General features: G+C 33.5%; 4 protein-coding genes across 4 annotated transcripts; 3 read left to right on the forward strand and 1 right to left on the reverse strand.

Annotated features, from left to right (window-relative positions):
• Window positions 1-1,034: 1,034 nt before the first annotated feature.
• LOC130614260 (methyltransferase-like protein 27) lies at window positions 1,035-1,843 on the forward strand. The gene has a single exon (XM_057435677.1). It carries the CDS (start codon window positions 1,158-1,160, stop codon window positions 1,818-1,820), a length of 663 nt encoding a protein of 220 aa, XP_057291660.1. The 5' UTR covers window positions 1,035-1,157; the 3' UTR covers window positions 1,821-1,843.
• A 3,957-nt stretch (window positions 1,844-5,800) lies between these two features.
• LOC130614209 (zinc metalloproteinase nas-4-like) lies at window positions 5,801-9,505 on the forward strand. The gene is made up of 6 exons (XM_057435632.1): window positions 5,801-5,937; window positions 6,836-6,976; window positions 7,324-7,438; window positions 8,239-8,344; window positions 8,488-8,578; window positions 9,247-9,505. The coding sequence occupies exons 1-6, from the start codon at window positions 5,859-5,861 to the stop codon at window positions 9,456-9,458; spliced, it is 744 nt and encodes a 247-aa protein (XP_057291615.1). The 5' UTR covers window positions 5,801-5,858; the 3' UTR covers window positions 9,459-9,505.
• Window positions 9,506-10,990: 1,485 nt separating this feature from the next.
• LOC130614459 (lactoperoxidase-like) lies at window positions 10,991-13,315 on the reverse strand. The gene is made up of 5 exons (XM_057435887.1): window positions 13,175-13,315; window positions 12,894-13,064; window positions 12,565-12,784; window positions 12,251-12,471; window positions 10,991-12,165 (listed from the first exon to the last, which is right to left on the reverse strand). Exons 1-5 carry the CDS (start codon window positions 13,233-13,235, stop codon window positions 11,072-11,074), a joined length of 1,767 nt encoding a protein of 588 aa, XP_057291870.1. The 5' UTR covers window positions 13,236-13,315; the 3' UTR covers window positions 10,991-11,071.
• A 6,673-nt stretch (window positions 13,316-19,988) lies between these two features.
• LOC130614303 (lactoperoxidase-like) lies at window positions 19,989-24,701 on the forward strand. The gene is made up of 2 exons (XM_057435729.1): window positions 19,989-21,666; window positions 21,887-24,701. The coding sequence occupies exon 2, from the start codon at window positions 22,165-22,167 to the stop codon at window positions 23,284-23,286; it is 1,122 nt and encodes a 373-aa protein (XP_057291712.1). The 5' UTR covers window positions 19,989-21,666; window positions 21,887-22,164; the 3' UTR covers window positions 23,287-24,701.
• The last annotated feature ends 214 nt before the right edge of the window (window positions 24,702-24,915 follow it).

Raw genomic sequence — 24,915 nt, forward strand, 5'->3', positions numbered from 1 at the left:
AGACTCCCCTTATTTTTCAAAGAGAAGTTCTGAGGTAATCGGGAGTTAAAATAAACTAGTTTTTGAAAACTCCCTTTTAAAATATTTTAATGTCATTGCAGTGATTCTAATATATTCGAATATTTTGTTTTGTTTTGATTCACATGAGTGGTTCGGTAATTGTGAGCAAAGTAGTCACACATGTTTTCCTGTTGAAAATGGCTACCAAACAACATGCGCCACTTAGTGAAACTTAAATTTTATTTAGAAACCACAATAAACAGATGGATTCTCAGGTTAGTTTGTCTTTTTTGCCCATTTCATGACAACTCTTGTTTTAAGTTCTGATTTATTATTAAAAAAGGTGAAGATGTGAGTTGCTATTTTGAAGGGGGTATTTTTATAGTTTTGTATTAATGATTTGAAACCTTATAAAAAGTGGAATGAACTATCCATAGCTAATCATTCTTTAAGTTTTACTGCAATAATGTACAGACAACATTATTATTTGATCATACTAGTCGTTAGCCCGTGAAAAAATTCACGGGTTCGCCCGTCCTTTTTATACCGCATTGCGTGCGTCTCGCTACCTGCGCAGATAGCTACTATTTTGCGTGACAGACAGACGGACGGACGGACTTACGGACGGACGGACGGACGGATGGACGGACGGACGGACGGACGGACGGACGGACGGACGGACGGACGGACGGACGGACGGACGGACGGACGGACGGACGGACGGACGGACGCACGGACGGACAGACAGACGTATACGGGTATTATAATACAGATTACATTAGGAGTTAATAAAAACTAAAAAAATTATTTTTATCTACTCTTTCATTTCTTTTTGGCCCATCAAAAGAGTTAGTGACCAGCCTGGTTTGAATTTTGGTCTTCTCATGAAAAAAGCGTGTTCTCAAACACACACGTTTTTATTGCAAACAATTTACGATGCGATTAAAAAATTAATGCAATGGAAGAAATAGAACACGAAACGTTGTTTTAGCTTCATTCTGTTGCAAAGATAGTTTCCATGACAACTCTATGTCAATAACTTGCTCAGAAATAATGATAAATGTTTTTAAATGACGCTATATAAACACCTTAACTAAACAATTTGATACTGCAACGCGAATTTGTTGATATATTGAAGTTGTCAGAAGCAGTAGTTAATGAGAATAAAAAAAATGGATGACTTGGCCTCAATGTCGCATAATTTTGATGCAGACTTAGAAAAATACCGTGCGGCTGATAACATGGAAGAATTTTACGATAAATGGGCAAACGAATATGACAACATACTTCTGCCAAGTCGCCTAATGGCGATAAACGATTTCGCTGCACAATTACTGGAAAGCAAAGTAAAAGACAAGGAAGTCAAAATACTTGATGTTGCATGTGGTACGGGGTTAACTGGTGTTGCGTTGCAAAATGTGGGTTACAAGACTATCGATGGTATAGATTTATCGAACGAAATGCTTGGAAAAGCGAAGAAAAAAAATATTTATCGCAACCTAACACAGGGATGTATAAATGAGAAGGATACGTTGCCGCATGATAATGATTCCTATGACATTGTCACTTGTATGGGAGCAATTTCGAAGAATTCGATTGCCATTGAGCATGCACTGCGTGATTTTATTCGGGTTACAAAGCCAGGGGGATACTGCGCTTATACAGTGAATGATATTCACAACGAGAGAAGTTGTTTCGAATCACACGGGAGAGTTATAACCGCACTGAAATGCGAATTGGTATTAATGGAGCAAAGGTTTTACTACTTAAAGGACAACAAGGAAACCAATTGTTATTTTTGTTTGATTAAAGTTTTGTAAAAAGAAAACAATGTGTCAGGTTATGTGTTCATTTTCTTTTCGCAAATAATCCGCTAAAACCATGTCCATTCGAAATATCCGCGAGTTAATCGTTACTTTTTTTATGTGGCGAATATATTGCTAATATGTCGACTTCGAAATAATGTGATTTTTTTTTTGCGAAAAGACTTAAGAGAAAATATATTTCGAATGTTAAGACCTCATCTATTTATTTCCTATAGTACCAAAAAACTGTATGTAGCAGATGATCGGGTAAGCTAGTGCTCTTTTTTGAAAAAGATATAAGAGGGTCATTTATTTAGCACACAAGATGACATTTTCAATACTTTTTCGTAAGTTCAGAGGCAAGAACCGAATTCAAGATGTAGATCATGCACTAAAATAACTAAAAATATCCGTAATACATAAAAATTTTCTGCTATATAAAAATAGCTCCACCCCCTCCTCTTCATCTAAATTTTCGTAGCAGTTCGTAAAAAAAGTGATCATAAATGGCCCCAAAGGACTAATTCCATGGCACTTCTGCTCCTAAAAATTTCAAAACCTGCGCATTGGTTATTAAAAATTTTCCTTTCGAAATGTTTTCTTTCTGTGTCTTTTCGAGAGTAATTGGATTTAAGTCATTTCCTTCTCGAAATTAAAAAAGCCGAAATACCTTTATCCAATTTGAATCCAATTTGAATAATACGAAAATAAATCTTAAAAGATGGCGATCCTCTGCTGCGACGTGTCTACTACAAAAATTAAAAATATTATAATTTGAAAATAGAATTAACCTTTTTCTACGTTTCGATTGGATCATATTTAAACCAAATTCGTTCCGGGTGTGTGTGTGTGTGGGTGTGTGTGGGGCTGGGGGGGGAGGGGGGGGAGGGGGAGAGAGGAGGAATCTTTTGCTAACCTCTTAGATTTGATACTTAAACGTGCAACTTATAATAAAATTGTCTACTTTGCTTTTATTTGTTAAAACGTAACATTGAAACCGCGCTTTTGAAGAAATTAAACTAGGCTGCACAAACATGAAGCTAAAACGTTATTTGATTCAATTATGGAGGTTAACTGGAAGCAAATAACATGGCCTCTTTATATAGTTTCATACGTTTTGTTACAAGAAACCAAGCAGGAGACCAACCAGTAATTTTTTTTAATACCGAGGTCAGTTTACTAGAAAAAATTTCTTAAAAGTTTCTTAATTTATATACAAGAAAAAATGAAATAATGCTATCGCCTTTTATTTTAATAAAGACGATGTCTGGAAATCGTTAATTTTTAGTAGTGCTCCGATTTGTTAATGTTCGCTCAATTTCCTGGTGATAATACCTGAATGCTACTCAAGGGAGAGGCATGTGTGGAAAAATTTGTTTAATTAAAGTTTTTTCATTTTTACAACTACTAGTAGATAAAAATAATTTTATTGGAAGGCCACAAGTCAGCTTCTTATGCATTTGAATAATATGGCAAAGTTAGTCCACAGCACATAAGTAAGTCCACAGTACTACAAACAATATTGGACACGTGGCATATATAGAAGTTCTTGCATGCCTACTTCATCTAGCAATATTTATCGCTAATAATAATTTATTTCTTCTGTTGATTTCTTCTTTGAAAAAATTGACAACTTTTAATATTAATAGAAAACTGCTTTTGTTTCTTGGAGTAAAAGCTTAAAACATTCCCTTGACCTTTTTACGACGGATTCCAGAAATAATGCGCGTCAAATTTAGCAACGTGAAATATTTTTTGATCCAAAAAAATATCGCTTCAAACTTAGGAAAAGAGCTGTAAGAATTAATAAGTGAAATAACAGATCTACTTCAATGATAAAAACAAATTTTGTAACACCATTTTAGCATTGCAGATGGCTTTTAAGGGAAAAGTTTTAGCAAATAAAATATCAGTTTTGGAATAAATAAATATTGTATTTGTGGGTATACAGTAAAATCTGGCTAAAGCGGACCCCGTATAATGTTTCTTTTTATTTGAATTTAGTTTATAAAAACGTAGAGGTTGAGATTTTTGAGTAAGAAAGAATTGTAAGGACAAAATAATTAAAATCTTACAATTCTTAAGAAACAATTATTCCCGAACAGTTTACTGTTTTTTTTGCTAATACACATGTATTTACAAGAACAGCACTTCAACAATGTCTATTTCTTCCAGTTCTAAAAGTATTCATCACTATGTATGACTATATATTTTCAAAATTATTTGAAAGATTAATTATCAAAACATTTTAGGTTAAGGAAGTATAAGAGAAGTAACACATCCAGTATTAGCTGACATATTGACGCTCTTAAGCTCCCACATATAACAGACACTAAAGCTTGATATACACTTAGAAATACAACGTATTATTTTGGTTTAAATAATGGGTTTAAAAAAACCTTTTAATTCTTAACAAGCGTACTACGAAAAAAAAAATGAAAATCACACTCGAATCGGGTTGATTTATCAAGGAGGATTTCTCTTTAAGCCTTCTCGGATTAATCTATTGCGGATGTCATTTTAAAGTGTGAATTTACCCCACCTTCTACAACTGATCTCAGGTACGTCCGGAATTGGGCCATATAAAACAATTTCTGTAAGAAGTTCGGCTGTCTCTTGAGACTATGTTTATTATGTTTAAATTCAAAGTATATACAACGGGATGGGTTTAAAAAAGTCCACTTCCAGTTGTTTTGCACCAAGATATTAAAAAAATGTTGGTATATAATCACTTTATTGTCACGGTGATTCGTCCATCAGAACCTGTGGTCAAAGAAAAAAATAGGGTTAACTTTTTTTTCAAATATTTTTACAGTTCTAGACTTATATTTTAGCATGTAATTGGTTTTGCAAACTAATTTCACACATTTAAAATGTTTGCAACTATAATTATTCCAAAGTTTATATTTCGAATAAATATTTTTCGCAATATACCTATCCAGGAAAAATTCGTCGGGAAAATTTTTTTGGAAGTGACAAAAATTTTCTGTGACGAAATTTACGTCTATAAGGTATTTTTGGGGATCTTTTTTCTTCCAAATTTCATCTCTTAGAGACGAAACATATATTTCGAGAAAGATTTCGCTATATACCCTAAAACCCCAAGCAGGTTTCAATCCAAATCAAATTGGGAAAACCTTAATATAGCGGACACCTAGATAGCAGTCACTTTTTTGAAGTCTTAGCGGTAACCGCTAAAGAAATTTTTCAATATATTCGAGAAAAGCGTGCAATGAATTTTGCTTTTGGTATAATTTTTTGCGTCGCTAAAATTTGTTTATTTCTAAAGACGCAGTATTTAATTTTAGCGCATAGAAAGTCTAAACAGTATTACAGTGAGTATTCAAGAGGTTACTTTTCCTAAGCCTGTTAAAAAACTCTCGCTGATTTTTTGAATGTTCTACACATTTCGTGTTTCGCTATTCAGGTATTTTTAACACAGAATGACTTTCATTATTTTATCGGTTTAGCATTTCTAAAAAAATGCAAGCAGCATCAGCAAAACATTAAAAAATTAAATTTTAAGAACCTGCGTCTCTATAGTTGACAATAAAGGGGACGCTGAACAGACTGAATAATTGTTAAGTTAATTGTTAACAAAATTAAAATTAAATTTAAAGTTGAATTATAAAAATTCTGTGAAAACAACAACATAAACAAAGCAAATGGTGAAATATTCTTCAGTCATTTTAACTTTCTGTTGCAACCATGCATGTATTTTTGGTTGTAATTAGCTAACTGGCTTTGTACAGATGGTTGAAAAACGACAGAATTGAATTAGCGTGTTTGTTTTTTATTAAATTTTAACTTTCTGTTGCAACCATGCTTGTATTTTTGGTTGTAATTAGCTAACTGGCTTTGTGCAGATGGTTGAAAACGACAGATTTGAAGTAGCGTGTTTGTTTTTTATTAAATTTTTTACAAAAATTAATAAAAAATAGAGCAAGAAGAAAAGCAACGTCTACTGTTCTTTAAATATTTACATAGAGAACAATTTATATATGATGAAAGCCAACAAAATTTTATCACACTTTCTTCTGTATCAGTTCCAAGATGAAGTCAATCGGTGCTGTATTACTTTTGCTTGCATCATGCATTTCAATTCATTGTGCTTGGGTCGATGAGATGGAGAGTAAGAAACCTTTTTTTTCAGATATATATATTATGTAAATCAGAAGAAAAAGCAGTTGATTGAATAAAACGTTTAATAGCTATGTTATTATTATATGACAGTGTTTATAATAGCCCGGTTAGACAGGCTATACACATGACGTTTCTTCAGTCCGGACTGAAAAATAGGTGCAGGAAAAGTGTGTACTTTCCAATTAAGTTTTTATATATATTTATTTATTGTTCCGAAAGCATAAATTAGTTGTCATCAAAAACTTAATTATTATAAGCGAAAAAATAAAATAAATTTGTTAATAGTGTACAGAAAACATGTGCTTTAATCATTCACACACACAAAAAAAATCAGCCTGCTTTACCGGAATTTGGTTGGAAAAGGGACATTCGGGTTTAGCTGGGCTGGATGGCTTCCCATATGACAGGTTGCCGATTTTTCCTAAGAATCTGCTAAGAAAGCCGAAATCACAAGCCGCCTGATTTCAGTCTGGTCAACCGAACCAGCTGGACTAACCAGGCTCATATAAACAGGGCATAAGACTTGTTTATTCAGTTGATACGACAAGTTTAAAGTGCCCGTTGGTAGCATAATCTTTAGCAATTTTAATGGTTGTTAAAGATGTAAACAATTACTTTTAAAGAAATCTTAAAAATTTGTTTTGAAAATTAGACTTACTTGAGAAAACATTAAGCTAATTGGTTTCTCCTCTTGCATAGATATTGCACTTTTTCAGCAAATTTAATTTTTTCAACAGTCGCAAGCAACTTCAAAAGCAAGATGTTGTTAATGTGACCTTTAAAATATTGAATTCCTCAATCCAGTATTACCGGAAGTGTATTTCAAAAAATAAACTACATTATCGGATTGTGCAAACAGTAAAGTTAAACTTTCATTATTTCTTTAGACCCGGGCATGTTTGAAGGAGATATCCAATTGGATCCGGACGAGAAAGAAGGAATTTTAAAAACTGGCAATGCGTTTGCAAGTATTAAAGGTGGAAGATGGCCAGGTGGAAGAATTACATATCAAATAGACAGTTCAATTGGTAGGGATGAAATAAGATTTGTCAATAAGATAAAACACTGAACATATGGGCTCATATTGACAAGTATGTAAGGCTATTTTCTCTTTAACAAAAATGTTTGGAAGAAAAGAACTAATTATATTCGGTTCATAATAATTTTTGCGCAACAATTAATGAGATTGTTTTTTAAAATTTAACTGGAAAAATCCTGCACCTCTAGTAAGTATGTTTATCCAATGGTCAGGTATTTCTTACTTAAAAAGCACATACAGATCAAACAAAACTTTTTTGTTAGTCGTTCGGACTTTTCTGTATGAAGTATGATTTTAGTGACAGTTGTTGTACATTGTAATTACAATTTCGTTTAGGTTCTCGGGGGGTGTCAGCTATCAATAACGCTATTGCAAATTATCATCGCTATACATGTTTGAAATTTACCAAAGTATCACGAGGAGCGGGTATTGAATTCTACAGAGGATCTGGGTAGGTTGGCATTCTTCTTCTTCTTCTTCTTCTTCTTCTTCTTCTTCTTCTTCTTCTTCTTCTTCTTCTTCTTCTTCTTCTTCTTCTTCTTCTTCTTCTTCTTCTTCTTCTTCTTCTTCTTCTTCTTCTTCTTCTTCTTCTTCTTCTTCTTCTTCTTCTTCTTCTCCTTCTTCTTCTTCTTTCTTCTTCTTCTCCTTCTTCTTCTTCTTCTTCTTCTTCTTCTTCTTCTTCTTCTTCTTCTTCTTCTTCTTCTTCTTCTCTTCTTCTTCTTCTTCTTCTTCTTCTTCCTTCTTCTTCTTCTTCTTCTTCTTCTTCTTCTTCTTCTTCTTCTTCTTCTTCTTCTTCTTCTTCTTCTTCTTCTTCTTCTTCTTCTTCTTCTTCTTCTTCTTCTTCTTCTTCTTCTTCTTCTTCTTCTTCTTCTTCTTCTTCTTTCTTCTTCTTCTTCTTCTTCTATTCTTCTTCTTCTTCTTCTTCTTCTTCTTCTTCTTCTTCTTCTTCTTCTTCTTCTTCTTCTTCTTCTTCTTCTTCTTCTTCTTCTTCTTCTTCTTCTTCTTCTTCTTCTTCTTCTTCCTTCTTCTTCTTCTTCTTCTTCTTCTTCTTCTTCTTCTTCTTCTTCTTCTTCTTCTTCTTCTTCTTCTCTTCTTTCTTCTCTTCTTCTTCTTCTTCTTCTTCTTCTTCTTCTTCTTCTTCTTCTTCTTCTTCTTCTTCTTCTCTCTTCTTCTTCTTCTTCTTCTTCTTTCTTCTTCTTCTTCTTCTTCTTCTTCTTCTTCTTCTTCTTTATATTATTATTTGCTTTGTAGTTGTTCCTCACCAGTGGGGTACAGATCTGGCAGACAAAATAGAATCTCACTTGCGAGTGGATGTTGGTATAAAGGTACTGTCATGCATGAGATTGGACACAGCATGGTAAGAGCTAAGTTTTACGTCATCGTACATAAAATTGACGGAAAAAGATACGACATTTTCAAGAATAACCTTAGGTTCATGGAAAAAACATTGTCCTTTTTTTAAATATTGTATCTGAATGTACCATATGCGATTATACTAAGCGGGAACATTTCTTCCTAGGAATTTACCATGAGCAAAGCAGACCAGACAGAGACAACTATGTGCAAATCATATGGAGCAACATTCCACAAAGTAAAATTTTATTTTTTTCTATCCTTTTTCTCATGAAATTTCCGGATTCTTTGTTAATATAATGATTTGAATAACACTCTCCTTCTACCAGACACACTCCCTTTGAATAAGCACTTCCCCTTTTTGCATGATTTTTTTTTCAACAGAAGCCACCACTTTAATAAATGCTCCCTTCCCATTCAAAGATACTTTTATTCAAAACATGATGGAAATGTTGAATTTCACTGATAAGCACCTTGATGAGAACTCATTTTAAAAGAAGATACGACTGATGCTGCACAAGTTTTTAATAATATATTGATAAAAAAATGTGCATTTCATTACCAACAAAAGAGAAAAAATATTGACAAAATCCTTAAACTATAAAAAATCGAAAAATTCAAATAAAACAACAGTGCTTCTTCGAAGCTTTACGGTTACCCAATTCAAAACATAGCCATCGTCCTATATGCTTGTTAGAATTAATAGGAGCGTGCATATACATTTGCGATCCAACTACTCACTAAATGTATTAACTAGTATGCACCACGATAGATGATATTCAACGATTGGAAATATTTTAGGCAGACATCGTATTTTACTTCTGTCTATATCGTAGCAGTCCCGTTTAATATTTTTAAAAGCAATTTTACTCTTTGACATACATTTCTTTTATTTTCGCTTTTTAGATCGACAGTTCAACTTCAGGAAGCAATCCTACAACATCATTGATCGTAATATTAGAACTCCATATGATTACGGATCAATGATGCACTACGGCGCAAAGGCTTTTGGCAATGGTAAAACCACCATTAGAACCCTAAATTCTGCAAGCATTGGACAAAGAAATGGATTCAGTCAAATTGATATCAAGCAAATTAACCTAATGTATTGTTCTTAGATTGGATAAAGCTAACAGAAATGGGACTAAATATCTATCTATGTTTACACTCTTGTAATGTTTTTTTTCTCACATTAAGCCAACAACTCTTTATTTGTCCCATAACTTCCGTGTTCTAATTATATGTTTGCATCACTGGTCAGGCAAAAAGGAAACAAAATCTAACCTAAATTAGGTGGTTTAACAAGACACAAACGCGCATTTTTAACGGCCTTTCGTAGAAAAATATTTTTCACTTAAGGATGTTAGTATCCAACGGCTTCAATTATGTTTCATAAAAAACTCAAGAAAATCCATATGTGTTGATGTTTCTTTTCTGTTTCGGTTTTGTTTGCAAAGTAGCAAGTAAACATGCCTGGATTATACTGTCGAGGTCAGCTGGTTGTTTTAAAAAACATGTACATTTACTTTTAATTAGGAGAACCACAACAGGGTTTTTTTTAGTGCGTGTCTTACACGAAAGACGAAGCTTTTGGCGGGAAAGATTTTATAAGCAAATAAGACAAAAAAACCCAGCTTTAATCATCTTAGAATTCACATTGACACTCAAATATAACTGAAAACGACAGAAGCGTACCTTAAAAAAATTCCATATGAATAATTATGCACAAGCACCTTGCTTTTAAATCAAGTTTTTTTGTTAAAAGAAACTCTAAAATAGCTAGCTCTGCATAAAAGGATAAACTGTTATGAATACAATTGACTCTTCTTGTGAATTACAAAACTCAGTTGAGCATAAATAAATTGATTTGTAGCCCTGTTAATTAAAGAAAACACTCCCGAAAAGAATGTTGAAAATCCAAAAATCAGATTATTCACGTGTTCAAAATTTGAAGAAGAATTCTTCTTGATTAAAATAAGTTGGATTATGAGTTTAAAGGTCTTAGAATAAACAACGAGAGAGCCAGTTTCAAGTAATGGCCAGTATCTAAAACTCTAAGAAGTATGGGACCTAAAATTATTGCATGCAGGATGATACCAAATTAATATAGAAAATAAAAATCAACAGGAATAGTCTCATAAATCTACAGAAATTAACCTGCTCCTGTTAACAGCTACTTCCTCGGCTCATAGACAGACAGAAATACGGGTATTATAATATAGACTAGTTGGTAACCCATGGAAAAATCCACGGGGTCGCCCGTCCTTTTATATATTGCATTTTGTGTACGTCTTTTTTCCATTAATTTAGTGAATAGGACACTTTACAAGACAAAAAATAACAAAAGAAATAAGTATAAAATCTAAAAATTAAAAGTTTGGTAGGTACGAAAACTCAAAATAAAACCTCAAAAACATGTTATGCGACAACAATTCAAATTTATAATACCCAGTACAGGTTCCATACTTAACCATTTCTAAAAAAAATTGAATCAACGTAGATTTCACACTGTTTTCTATGTAACTTCAGAAGCATTACAATGTGAGTTGGTTTAAGTTTTATTTTGGACTACTGAATTTTTCCCGAATGTTTAAGAATATCAGAACGGAAAAAACGTTAAGGGGACGGGAAAACATAAAAACAAAGAATGTGGGACAAAGAGAGTTTTTCTTAATAATCCAGCACCTTGGTGTTCACAAATAACTTATTAAATAGCACAGAAAAAGATCGCCTAATTTAACCAATTGTTGAAATCAAGCCCAGGTATGCTATCGCATGATTTTCGAATTGTTGTTGATGTAGCAGCTTGTAGAGCGTTTTCTTGAATTGACACAATTCCATTCAATGTGTTGCACAAAACTTTTGATAGTGTCATCTTCCTTATTTCGGCTTTTTGAGCAGTTGTAAAGACACCTTCCCGTTCGTAGAAAAATCGATCACCATCTCTCAATCGTTCGAACTGAATTCTTTGAATACACTGAAATGTTGGACCCAGCATTTTTCCATTGGTGCGTCTCTCTGCCATACCAGCTGCAAATATATCAATATCGTTTGGATTGCGGTACACGTTTTTAAGATTTGTAATTGTGCGATTCGGCATTATTCCTACCAAATCGTCAAAGGTGTTGACAGCTGGCAGATTACATATATTTCTCCAAGCTCCGTAAGTTGGCAATCCATGGTCTCTTCCTCTCTGAATATTTAGTGCAGTCAGATCTTCACGTCTAGTTTCCCCAACAGGAACAAATAATCGTCGAATAATACCAAAAGCAAAGGTTGCATCAACCCTTTGTGATTGATTTGCTAGTAACCCAAATGCTGTTGGCTCTATTCCACGTTCACGAATTGATCGCGTATCAGAGAATGATGCTTGAAGAGAGATGTCATCAAATGCCTTTTCATAGGCATTGTTAAGTTGAGCCCATGCGTTCGGGATCAAACTGTGACCAAATCTAAATGCTGCAGTTGAAAAGACGTTTAATATACTAGGATCAACTGATGTATTGTATCCTTGATAAGGACTCAAATCAACAATATTAGGCAGAAACTCATCGTAAACCATTCGTTGCCAAATAGCGATATTAATTTTTCTAGCCGTTTCAAACAGTAACTTTTCATCCCATACTCTTGCAAGCTTTTTCAATTCCTTTGCCAGATAGTTGTGATTTCTGACAAAGATGGTATGCATGGTATGTAAAGCAATATTTTCATCTCCTCTTTCATCACCAACCAATGCACAGCCGCCAGGGTTGTTACATTCAGGGTCTGTTGCTGGGATTTTTACTGGAAGCAAATTGTCTGATGTTACTCTCATTAAACCAGTTCCTAAAATTGATATAAATACTTGTCTCATTGACAAAGACTATTAAACGTATTTATAACTAATGCACTACAGGCAATTCTGACTTACCATCCAACTGTCGCAAACTGTTATGAATGTCTAAATCGTTACTGTAAACTTGTCCAAGATCAAGGTAAGAGGAAAGGACATTAATTTGTTGTCTTGTTGTTTGTGGTTGACCAGAGGGTTGACAGACAGGAAATGAACGAGGAAATGATGTGCAAAGTTTTCCGGTATTTGATCTCAGGATTGGAAAACATGGATATGTAAAAGCCTCAATGGATCCACATCTGAATCAAAACAAAACCATATAGTTTAGTCTAAGGTTTACTTATAAGCATATTGAACTGAAATTTCATATATGATTTAAAATGGACTCTTACCCTGCCGAAACATCGCAAGATGGATGCGTAGTTAGTCCGATATCGTGATCAAGTAACTGTCCGAATGCCATAAACATTGCCGATAAACCTCTCCTTGCTCTTTGTATGTTGACATTTTGGACACGAAATACTGCATCTGAGACTTGTCTGGCAGTGGGTACTATTGGAATCGTTTGAGGAAAACCTCGCGGTGTGTCGATACCGTCAACGTAATCTGCAGCTAAATAAACAAATGTGCTGATCTTTTAAAAGTTTTGTAATTCAAAATGTTGGCATTTAAACTTTTCATATCTAAGACTTATTGTTGTTATCATGTGAATATTGCTTACCCACTAGTCTTGCTAATGGTGTGTTGGCAGCTCCTAGTGTTACATCCTCAAGGTTATTACAGGTACCATCAACTGTTCGAAATCCTTTTAGCAATCTGAAGAAATCACACTTTGGCTCCGCAACAACAGAAATACAGTTCGCCAGTGTATCACCAGGGTTGAATGGAGTTTCTAAAAAATAAAATTCAAATAAAAAGTAAGAGAAAAAAAATGCGCAGGGTGCGAACAGTCATTCTCAAATGTAAATATTTGAAATAAGGTGATAAATATGAAGAACTAACGTTGACCAAATACAGTGTAGCAAATGAGCAACATCAGCGCTGGTGAAAGTAAAGATGTCATCTTCGTATTTTTAGTTTCTTCACTAAACCTATTAATTTGTAATTATTCCTTTGTTAGTGCTTTCAGTTTGTTCTTCTTGTTAGAAGTCTGAAAGCTGTGTGAAGAAAACTAGTTCTGCTAGCAGTATTTATACTTTTACCCTTACGACAACAATTAAAGTGTGTTCCGTTCTTGCTGACGTATGGCACAATGAATCTGGTGATTGAAATGCGTTGTCATTGTTTTTAATGATAAAAATAAATCCCATCCTACGGGAAGCGTTTGGTTTCTAAAACTTGGCATGGGCGACAGATTTTAGAAACTTGCAACGCAAATGTAATTCATTAAAACAATTAATTATTGTAAAAAAAATGTTACTCAGTAAAAAAGGCTTGTTTAAATAGTCGCAATTACATATATCTCGAATTGCATGTTTTTTAAAATTTTAGAATTTTGATGTGTTGGCATTATAATCATATTCAGCATCATGGAATTGGTGTGTATAAATTAATCCAATATGTGAAAGTGCTGCTTTGGTGGTGCTAATGTTACGGTCAAAGTATTTAATCTTCTTTTTCAAGCAGATGTCAATTAGTATAAAATTACAAAAAAGGGTTTTCATAGGTTGTTTGTTTGCCGTATGAATCCAAAAATGTTATATTTTATCAAGTTTTATGTAAGGACTTTGAAAAATCACATTCATTTTGTTCAACAAAGTTGAGAAATAGCAGCAGTACATCAGAGAAAACAAATTCGGGAAAGGTGTATCACGTGCTTATTCATAGGCAAGTGAAAATTCAATATCAGTTTGTTGCCTTACAGAATAAGATGAAATAGTCCTGTTTTTAATTTAAAGTAAATCGAAAGGCAAGTTTAGACAAAGTAGTGGTGTTAATTGTAAATTGTCGTGTAAATAAATTAAAAAAAGTCTATGTCAAGTTAAAATAGCCACAGCAAAAGAAAAAAGAACACATCAAAGGATTCTCCAAGGCGGGGAAATATTTAACACTTACTTAAAAATTTGAGCATGCGTATGTTTACAAGCGTTATGCTTATATTATATTTATTATTTTATTATTTAAAACATGTACATATGCTTTACGAAAGACGTCATTAAGATTTTGGAGAAGTCAAAATCTAAGTCGTTTGTTGATGCAACGTGCTTTTGGAAAAAATCGCCGTTTTTCAGTATCGTGAGAATATATGTTAGTCAATATATGCGCTGTGAATAAGACGGAATGTTTTGTTTTTTAACCAAATCTGACATATTAAACAAAAATAATGTGTCAGAATTACCAGAATTAGACCAAGAAATACCGCAAGAAAATGTTTTTCTCATCTATATTGTCTTGCGGTTAAAGTTAAAACGATTTATTTTAGCTCACCAAACAAAAAATGCTGATCAACCTGTCTGTACATTGAATTTTCTTATAAGTCGTTAGACCGTGGAAAAATCCACGGGTTCGCCCGTCCTTTTTATACCGCATTGCGTGCGTCTCGCTACTTGCGCAGCTAAGCTACCATTTTGCGTGATAGACAGACAGACGTATACGGGTATTATAATATAGATAACACAGAGAGTTTACCTTCATTGTGGCAATTAAGAGTTGAGTATCTTTGCAAAAGGTTTTAAAAGATATTAACTTTAAAATAGCAGTAATTATTATTTACACAAACCGCATCTTTTAAATTAGTCATATATTATCTATCTATACCCCCACCACATCTCAAAAGAAAACAAACAAAAAACAACAGCAATAAATTTACAATTTTGTGGAAGCAGATTATATTGAAACTCTAGCAGTATGTACAGAAAAATCTGCGATAGATGTTTCTACATGACGATACAATTAAAAAAGTTGAGTAGAAGTCGATATGATTTAAAATACACGAGTATGATATTTTCTAGCCATAAAAAATCTTGTTTAAGGGGAAATATGTTGTATAAAACTAGCCAGGTGGCAATGAAAAACGACTTCCCCCTTTTTTTGTTACAACTCTATTTATAACTACCTATGCGCGACCATAAGAACGGACACAGACGCTGAAGGAAAACTGCACTAATTTTAATAAGTTGTTGTGTGTTTTTATGCTTCAGGAAATGGAACTAATTTCAACTCAGAATGGATTAATATCGTTCCCACCAAGAGGCGAAACTTTTTTATGTTGATAAGGACAACTGCGTAGACGTACTTCCTTGATTAATTACATTGCGATGAAAATGAATTTTATTCCTACGCGTAGATGCAAACAGACAAAACCCATTATTCCTACGCACTTAATTTATATTTTAATTGTTTCACAGGAACAAAAGTTAAATGGAATAAACGCTGACATAGCGTTGTGTCTTTAAAGTATAACCTTTGTCAAGAATATCAAAACGCATTGTTTTGTGTTTGTTATTCACATGGGTTTAATTAGTATTACTAATTTTTTGTTTGGACTCATTTTTGTGGTTCGTTACCAATGTGTTATTCATTTCAATAGCCATCAACTCGTAATAAAAAGTCTAACTTAAAAACATGCTCCATAATATTAGCCGTATTTCATGTGTTCAAAATGGCGGCGCGCAGCTTTATTCCGAGTCCCCTGCAGAATAAATAATTTACTGACGGAGGTGAACCCGTTGATTTTTTAATGGGTTAACGGTTAGGTTCTTTTAAAAGTCATCTTCCTTCAAAGAGCTGCAAAAACGTTGGTCGTAAAAGAATAAAATATTTTCGTGGGGGATGGAAGAGTTATACTGTGTGTGTATTTTTTAATGTAAAGGAGAAGCACGATCTTAAAATCTAAGGCCTAATCGACATTGGAAAATTGAGAATTGGCCCAACTTGTTCTTTACTACATGCAGATCGTAAAAATTGTGCTAAGAAAACTATTATTTTCAGTTAGCCAGACGTGCATTGACTTAAAAAACGCAAAGCTGTATATTTACGCCGTCATGAATCAATCTGTGACGTAAAACTTGAGATTTCCAAGCTATTTTTAATTCATATGCCATGCAATTATCTTAAGATCCAAGCTGCTGTCGTCCTTGGTTGTACGTAGTATGTTGATAAAGAAGAGAAGTACACGTCCAGTTTAAAAACATAAATCAACAATTATTAAAAATTGTTGAAATAAGGAAAAATGCAAACGTGCCTTCCGTATATTCTCTAAACATGTGAAGTATAAAAACAATTTAAAATGGACATGAACATTTTGTAAACTTATGGTTTCCTAATTACTTTCCGAATAATGCATTCCACAAACACATTCTGAGTAATCACAATTTAGGTAGGAAAGAACTTTTTTTCGAAACTTCCTCGTTACAAAGATAAGATTTCTATCAAGCAGAACTTTCATAGTTACTAAACGCCGTAAACCGAAAGTTTTAATTGCTCTTAAACAAAAATCACATTGTTTTGCGGTGGATTACTTAAATACCTATCGATAAGAACGATCAAAACATATTTAAATTCGGTGATTTTGTTTATTGTCACCGATGAAACCCAATAACGTGTCTTAGAATCGTAGTAAAAGTTGAAACGCTCTTATAGAAAATGTAGGCCAAAGAGAGTTATTTAGAAAATGTAGGCCAAAGAGAGTTATTAAGAAAATGTAGGCCAAAGAGAGTTATTTAGATGCTGAAAAACGTATAAGAAATTGAAGTGCTTAAGATGCGTGGCTGCTTAACCTTGACTGTGATTCTCTTGAAATATTCTAATGCATATTGGTGAACAAAGTCTGATTGTCTTTTACTTTCTAAAGTGTTTTTTGATTCATAAGATAATGAGTAAAAAAGGAAAATTTATTTTTGTTGTGATCACGTTAACTCTAGTTATAGACTTTAATTGGATGTATGCGTCAACAGGATTTGCGACCAATTTAATTTAGTCAAAACTAATTAAGTGGCACCCTATGAAACCCTCTACATTCGGTGTTAATTATTTTTTGAAAAACACACTTATATAATTATAGTATGAGCGAAAGTGAAACTTTGAAAACAATAACATTTTAGTTGTACAAAGTTTACGAAATGTTGCTATCTCCTTTTTGTAAAAGTATCTATCAAAAATCCTGATGGTCTGAATTAATTGACATGAAACTAGTAGCTATCGTTAGCTTAATTATATACCCTTTCTTGAATTCAAAAGATGTGGTAAAATTACCATTCCCCTCCTTAAAATGAGACCTAAAATATCCCCTAAAATAGGGTTTAGGTTGGTGATGTAATAAACTGTCAATGGTGAAGGCAAAGCTTCACGAAACGAAAGACCATCCTTAACATTTCTGGGGGCAATAGAGAGAACTGTATGTTTTGTCACAAATATGTTAAATAAGTTTTTATATTCTTATATATAATCGTATTAAAAAATTCACTTTTGCATGTTGTAGACTATTCGTTTGTCATGGGAATAACAAAGCCGAAGTGGACGTATTTTTTAAATTGCAATTATTTTTAAATTAGACATTGATTGCTAAAATGACAAGTCAACATTTTCAACGTGACATTACCGCAAACGGTTTATTCTTTTTATTTTATAACAATATACCCTATAAGAATATTTAAGATGATATTAGACGAAAAGTTAACAATACCCTAAGAAATACCCTATTAATTAATAAAATTCCCTTTTCAGGTTTCATTTGAAATATTTTCTAGTTTTATTTTTGTCATTTGAATTAGGCTGCTTAAACGACAGCAACTTAGGACGAACTTCTACATCAGTTTGCATTCTCAGATTTTCAGCCTTAAGCTAAGAATATCCGGATGATTTTTGACTAAAGGTTAATTGTTGAAACGAAAAAACCCTTCTTACAAAAAGAGTGTTCATTAAATTTCATCATGATGATTTTAATCACAGCAGAATAGTTGTAAATTATATTCTGGTAAACCTTTATCGACTTCTAATCAATTTTAATAACATATAAGTAGAATAAAGTAGATTGACAAGGGATTAAAAAAATCGAGTTAAAGTTTAACAAAAAAACCCGACAATTAGAAAAAACAAAAAAATTGTTATGAAAAATGGAAACTGTGGTAAACTTCTAAAAACGTATATAGAGCGCTTGTTGTCTCACTTCAGGCATCAGTCAACATAACTTCTAAAATGTTTGTTAAATTCAGCGTCAAATAAGTCCCAATAGAGGTCCTTTCGCAAGATTTTGGAATCATTGTTTTTTTTATAGTTTTACTTATGTTTTTTGTTTATGTCTTTTGTTGCTAATGTCTAATTTAAAAATAAGTGCAATATAAAAAATACGACAAGTGAATAATCTACAACATGCAAAAGTGACTTTTGTGGAGTATGATTGCAACAGGAGGAATATGGAAATTTAATTAACATCTTTGTAAAATAACGTTCAGTTCCAGGCTCAATTTTCTCTCTACTTAACCACAAGATGCTGGGAATGGTTTTTCGTTTCGTGAAGCTTTGCCTCTACCAATGGCAGGTCATTACGTCACCAACCTAAACCCTACTTTAGGGGTTATTTTAGGTCTTCTGATTTATAAGCTTCTTTGGGTTATATTGTTGATCTACCAAGATTTTTATTTAAAAATTTGAAAAGATAATTTAAAATTTCAGTGACCTTTAAAAAATACCCTAATTTCGACACTTGTTAATCAATGCTTCTTTAAACTTGCTAATATTACTAAGGATATTAACCAGATTTGACAAGGCATTATTGACAATGTTATAAAAACAATTTTCACAAAAGCCGTTTCAGGAGTTTGTTTCCTCTTTTTTTAATTTCATAAGAAATATTTTTTCAGGAAAGACTGTGTTAAGTTCAACTTAAGATGATCAATAGGATATCTCCTTTGTACTTTAATTGCCTTTCACCTAATCATTTGTGCACGTTTGCAGGAGCACATCGGGGGTTGCGAAAGTATTATTATTGAAACATTCAAACTGATGTTATAACGTTTAACTTAATGATCGAATTAAGTACACTATTTTTTATTTAAGCTAATTGGAAAACTTAAAAGATATAAAAGTTTAAAATTAAATAGCAATTCGAGGTACAATGGGTTCTTAACTTTGTTACGTAAATTCAAATCACTTTTAGACTATTTTAGATATGTAGGTATATTGTATCACAAAATTGCAAATAATCTTTTCGTACTTTTACAGCATTAGTAAAATTTTTATATCGAGTTTGCCCCGCATTTTTTCACACCTAATTTCCATTTTTAAAGATGTTTTAGCGTGGAATTAAAAATCTTTCTTTGGCAAGGCGATTGTACTTTCTTGGCTTAGATTTATGGCTCAAGTACACATTTCTTACTCGCCAGGTACTGAAATTGATTTTTAGTGTAGTGGTAGAAAAAATAGAAAAAAGAACTAAAATAATATAGGTTCTCTTTAATACATTCGAACCAGTAGATACACGCACAGTACAAATAAGTTATGAGCATGTTTTTTTTATCAATGTAGATGCTTTCTGTGACAACAGGACAGCGGAGCATGGCTAGTTATTATTATTTTTATATTATTACATTATATTCAGGCTCGTTCTTGATACTTAGCAGGTAGCTAAGAATCAAGCTTTTTTTGTTCTAATTATACGCTGCAAAAATCTTTCCTGTAATCTTTTATGATGCTGTTATGAGTAGCCTTTAATAAACACAGACCCCAATAATAATGGTAAAAATTTTGAGTTTGTTGAGCAAAACCTAGCTAGTTTCTATAATAAAAGCCTGTAATCTATTCAAAGTGGTTATCATTTTATGGATGCACAAAACAGCGATGTCTGGGACGGGCACGACGGGCGAAAAAATGAGGACCGGAATGTACATGAAGGGTGCAAATATAGATTTCTCAACAGATCAAGGACTAGTGTTTCTAAATTTTTGTTTAGGAAGGTCATCCTTCTCAAATTGTGTTTATTGCTCTCTTAGAAAACAAAACACGTAAGCAGAAATTTTAATTCGGTGTGGGATAACAACTTTATTTAGATTCAACTTAGTCAGAACATAATTAAGCATAAGGAAGTGCGTCTTATTTAGTTTGTTTCAAAACGAATGTAAAAATATGATTACGGTTTTGTTACATAATTGGAATTTGTACGGATTGTTACCTTTGTTATGCTACCCGTGCAGTTTTGGTGTCTGCAAGAGATTCGTTTCGTATATAGTCATTGTTTTTCACTTTATGCCACTTAATTTTTAAGCATTTTAACTTACTTTTTTTCTTGTGTTTGACTATCCTGCTCTGTGGTCGAGTATAGGAAGTCACAAAAAGTCATGATTTACAATTTTTTTCCGGCCGCCATAACAAGAACAAATTATGTTACATTATTTACAACATATTTTTGCATCTTGCAATATTACATTACAAAAACAGTTTCATGCGTTTAAAATTTTTTAAATAGAAATGGCTGACATTGTATCCCTTTATATAAACATTGCGTCAAAATAAAAAAGCTCTGTTTCTTTAAAACATTGAAAAATTGTGAAACGAAACAAAAATCATAGTAGTACTCGATGACAGTAATTTAGGACACTTCATTGACAGAGTTCGGTATACAACCGTCTGGCTTGGAAAGAAATTAGCGATGCTTCCTGTATCATAAAATGTATGATTTCCGCGGGCAGTATATATCCTGGAGTTTATTTTTGCTATTTAAAACAATGACAACGCATTTTAATCATCGAGTTCATGTTTCTCCAACGTCATCAAATTCACGAAAGCGGAATCAGGTAAAATTGCTTTGGTAAAGACAAAAAGTATAAATACTGCTAGCAGATACTAGTTTTCTTCACACAGCTTTCAGGCTTCTAACAAGAAGAACAAATTGAAAGCACTAACAAAGGAATACTGTACGAAATTAATAGGTTTAGTGAACAAACTAAGAAGACGAAGATGACATCTTTACTGCTGTTGCTCATTTGCCATGCTGTATTTTGTCAAGGTAAGTTCGTGTTTTTTCTTTACGTTAACTATTTTAAAGGTTTTAGAGGTTAGAGTTGTAAATATTAGAATTTTTTTTCAGAAACTCCATTTAATCCTGGGGATACATTTGCAAACTGTATTTCCGTGGTTCCAGAACCGACATGTGACTTCTTCAGATTGTTGAAAGGATTCCGAACAGTTGATGGTACCTGTAATAACCTTGAGAAGGTAACACTAGGAGCTGCCAACACACCATTAGCTCGATTAGCAGGTAAGTAGACCAAGACCATAGTTATAATGCACAAAAATACACGACTTTTTATATCAAAGCAACGTAACTTTTGTTTCTTTAGCTGCAAACTATGCCGATGGACTTGATACACCTCGTGGATTTCCTCAAACTACTCCAGTTGTACCAACAGCTCGTGAAGTTCTGATGCAGTGTTTCGAGTACAACGTCGCAACATACAAAGAGCAAGGAGAGGTTTATCAGCAATGTTTATGGCATTTGGACAGTTACTTGATCACGATATCGGACTAACTACGCATCCATCTTGTGATGTCTCAGCAGGGTAAGCTTCACGTGTATTCTCTATTATAATACCCGTATACGTCTGTCCGTCTCTCACGCCAAATAGTACCGAAAGTAGCGAGACACACGTTATGCGGTTAAAAAAGAACGAGCAAACCCGTAAATTTTTCATGGGCCACCGACTAGTTAGAACTAAAACTTGAACTCGATCTACACAAGTATAAATTATTTTAGTAAAAAAAGGGTGTATTCTGATTTAGATGTGGATCTATTGAGGCCTTTACGTATCCATGCTTTCCTATACTGAGGACAAAAACTGGCAGTGCATGCACGTCGTTTCCACGGTCGATTCCAGTGTGTCAACCCTCAGGTTCACCACGAACAACAAGACAACAAATTAATGTCCTCTCCTCTTACCTTGATCTCGGACAAGTTTACAGTAACGATTTGGAAATTCACAACAGTTTACGACAGTTGGATGGTAAGTTAGAATTTTCTCTTGTGTAATAATTGCAAATAAGTTAAATGGTCTTCTTCAATGACACAAGTATTTACGTCAATTTTAGGAACCGGTTTGATGAGAGTAACACCAGACAATTTGCTCCCAGTTAAAATTCCAGCAACAGACCCTGAATGTAACAACCCTGGCGGCTGTGCATTGGTTGGTGACGAAAGAGGAGATGAAAATATTGCTTTACACACGATGCATACCATCTTTGTCAGAAGTCACAACTATCTGGCCAAAAAGTTAAAGAAGATTGCAAGAGTATGGAATGAAAAGTTACTGTTTGAAACAGCTAGAAAAATAAATATCGCTATTTGGCAACGAATGGTTTACGAAGAATTTCTGCCGAATATTGTCGATCTGAGTCCTTATCAAGGGTACAATGCATCAGTTGATCCTAGTATATTAAACGTCTTTTCAACTGCAGCATTTAGGTTTGGTCACAGTTTGATCCCGAACGCATGGGCTCAACTTAACAATGCCTATGAAAAGGCATTTGATGACATCTCACTTCAAGCATCATTCTCTGATACTCGACCAATTCGCGAACGTGGAATAGAGTCGACAGCATTTGGGTTACTAGCAAATCAATCACAAAGGGTTGATGCAACCTTTGCTTTTGGTATTATTCGACGATTATTTGTTCCTGTTGGAGAAACTAGACGTGAAGATTTGACTGCACTAAATATTCAGAGAGGACGAGACCATGGATTGCCAACTTACGGGACTTGGAGAAGTGTATGTAATCTACCAGCTGTCAACACCTTTGACGATTTGGTAGGAATTATGCCGAATCGAACAATCAACAATCTGAAAGAAGTTTACAGTAGTCCAAACGATATAGATATATTTGCAGCTGGTATGGCAGAGAGACGTACCAATGGAAAAATGCTGGGTCCAACATTTCAGTGTATTCAAAGAATTCAGTTCGAACGATTGAGAGATGGTGATCGATTTTTCTACGAACGGGAAGGCGTCTTTACAACTGCTCAAAAAGCTGAAATAAAGAAGATGACACTATCAAAAGTTTTGTGCAACACATTAAATGGAATTGTATCAATTCAAGAAAATGCTCTACAAGCTGCTACATCAACAACTATTCGAAAATCATGCGATAGCATACCTGGGTTAGATTTCCAGAAATGGCTTTATTAAACGAATCAAGTTTTTATTCAGTAATAAGTAATTTAGTTAACATTCCAATGAAAGGTGTATGATTATTTTGCCGTAATAATAACTTATTTTGTTAATTTTTATTTTGATATTATTTTGATGGTTTAATCTGGTATTCTTCCACCTTGAAGATTCAAACAGTTTATTTGTTTTCCTATTCAGTAAGTAGCTACAGGTTCAAAGCTTCGAGTTCAAAATGACTTTGAGTGGTGGGATATCCTTTGGGTTTTTTTTTAGGCAATATTCGCATTTGGACTCTTATTATATACCAACCGTTTTGATTGTGAAAGATCTTCTAAGAATTCAGTTTAGCAGTTGAGAGTGAAACTGTGTACAAACTAATCGTGGATAAAAATAAGATGCCTAGTTGTGCGTTTGTCTTCTTAGAAAATTAAGGCCTTCCATGTAAGGACTGTATTTAGTAGTAATATGTATTTAAAATCTTTCACGAAATGCTGGTCTAAAGGCCCTTCGGAGCCTTTGGAGTCGTTACTGAGGGCATGAAAAGAGGCCAACGGAAACATAACCTTTTTTCGGCCTTCCAGAGTCGGATACAGCCGCACAAAGATGGAAGTTTTTCCACACCATAAAATGGAAAAACAAATATATATAGGCCATTCGATAAGAGTTAAATGTAAAAGAGAAAATGGTTAATTATTGAAGTGTAGCTGAACACGGAGGATTGGCGTACTCTGTAACAATAATAATCTTATTTGCTGTGTTTGGAATGGTTTCTGGCAGTTTTATTTCGTAACCCCCAGCAAATTAATTTATTATGCCGAAGAGACCCGTGGAATGTTTTGTTAGTTAACGACTAGTTTTGGAAATAGGGCATTGCTCCATTGCAATCCTGTATGAAATTGTTATTTTTGTCGATAGTATATTTTGTGTCAGTTGGAGATAAAGTAGAAGAAGAAAAAAGAATAAATATCAAAAAAAGAAAAAGAAGTCAGTTTTTATTTCAAATAAAGTTATCTCAAACATTTGAGACTAACAATTTACACGTTTCAACCAGAAAAAAGGTTATTATTATCTATAAAATTTATAATATTTTTTTCCTTTTCTATATTTTTAATCACACTCTGTCAAGAGAGTATTTTGAAAGCCGATTAGATGAGCCGTATTGCGACAAGCTGAGCTATTAAAATTCAGTCTGAACTTATGTCGTTTATATTCTATACAGACCACGTTAAACCGTACTGAGCTGTGGCTAAGTTAGAACTGAGTAACTGGTGCTAACACCCTGATTACCTGTAGTGCCGCTAAGATAACATTATTGATTCACTGTTGAGCAAATATGAAATCAATGCTTAAGTATCTATATGATTTACTTTCATTCACATATGAGTCAAAACTTCATATCAATGCAGGAACTAATCTTGCACGGTAATTTTAATCTTTAGTTCTGTCTGCCAGTAGGTAATTAATCAGCTTTATTTCGGACCTTTTGCATAGTAATTATGTTACTTCATGCTAACAGTGTAAAACAATACTGCTTTATTGCTTCCGTAATGCTTTGTATGTCTTTTACTGTTTGCTTTGCATTGATTGTGAGTTGCAGCAAACGTCCAGCAAAAAAGGGAAGTCAACAATTTATTATGAAATGTTGCA

Source organism: Hydractinia symbiolongicarpus, chromosome 11 (assembly GCF_029227915.1).
Source record: "Hydractinia symbiolongicarpus strain clone_291-10 chromosome 11, HSymV2.1, whole genome shotgun sequence".
Classification (NCBI taxonomy): domain Eukaryota; kingdom Metazoa; phylum Cnidaria; class Hydrozoa; order Anthoathecata; family Hydractiniidae; genus Hydractinia; species Hydractinia symbiolongicarpus.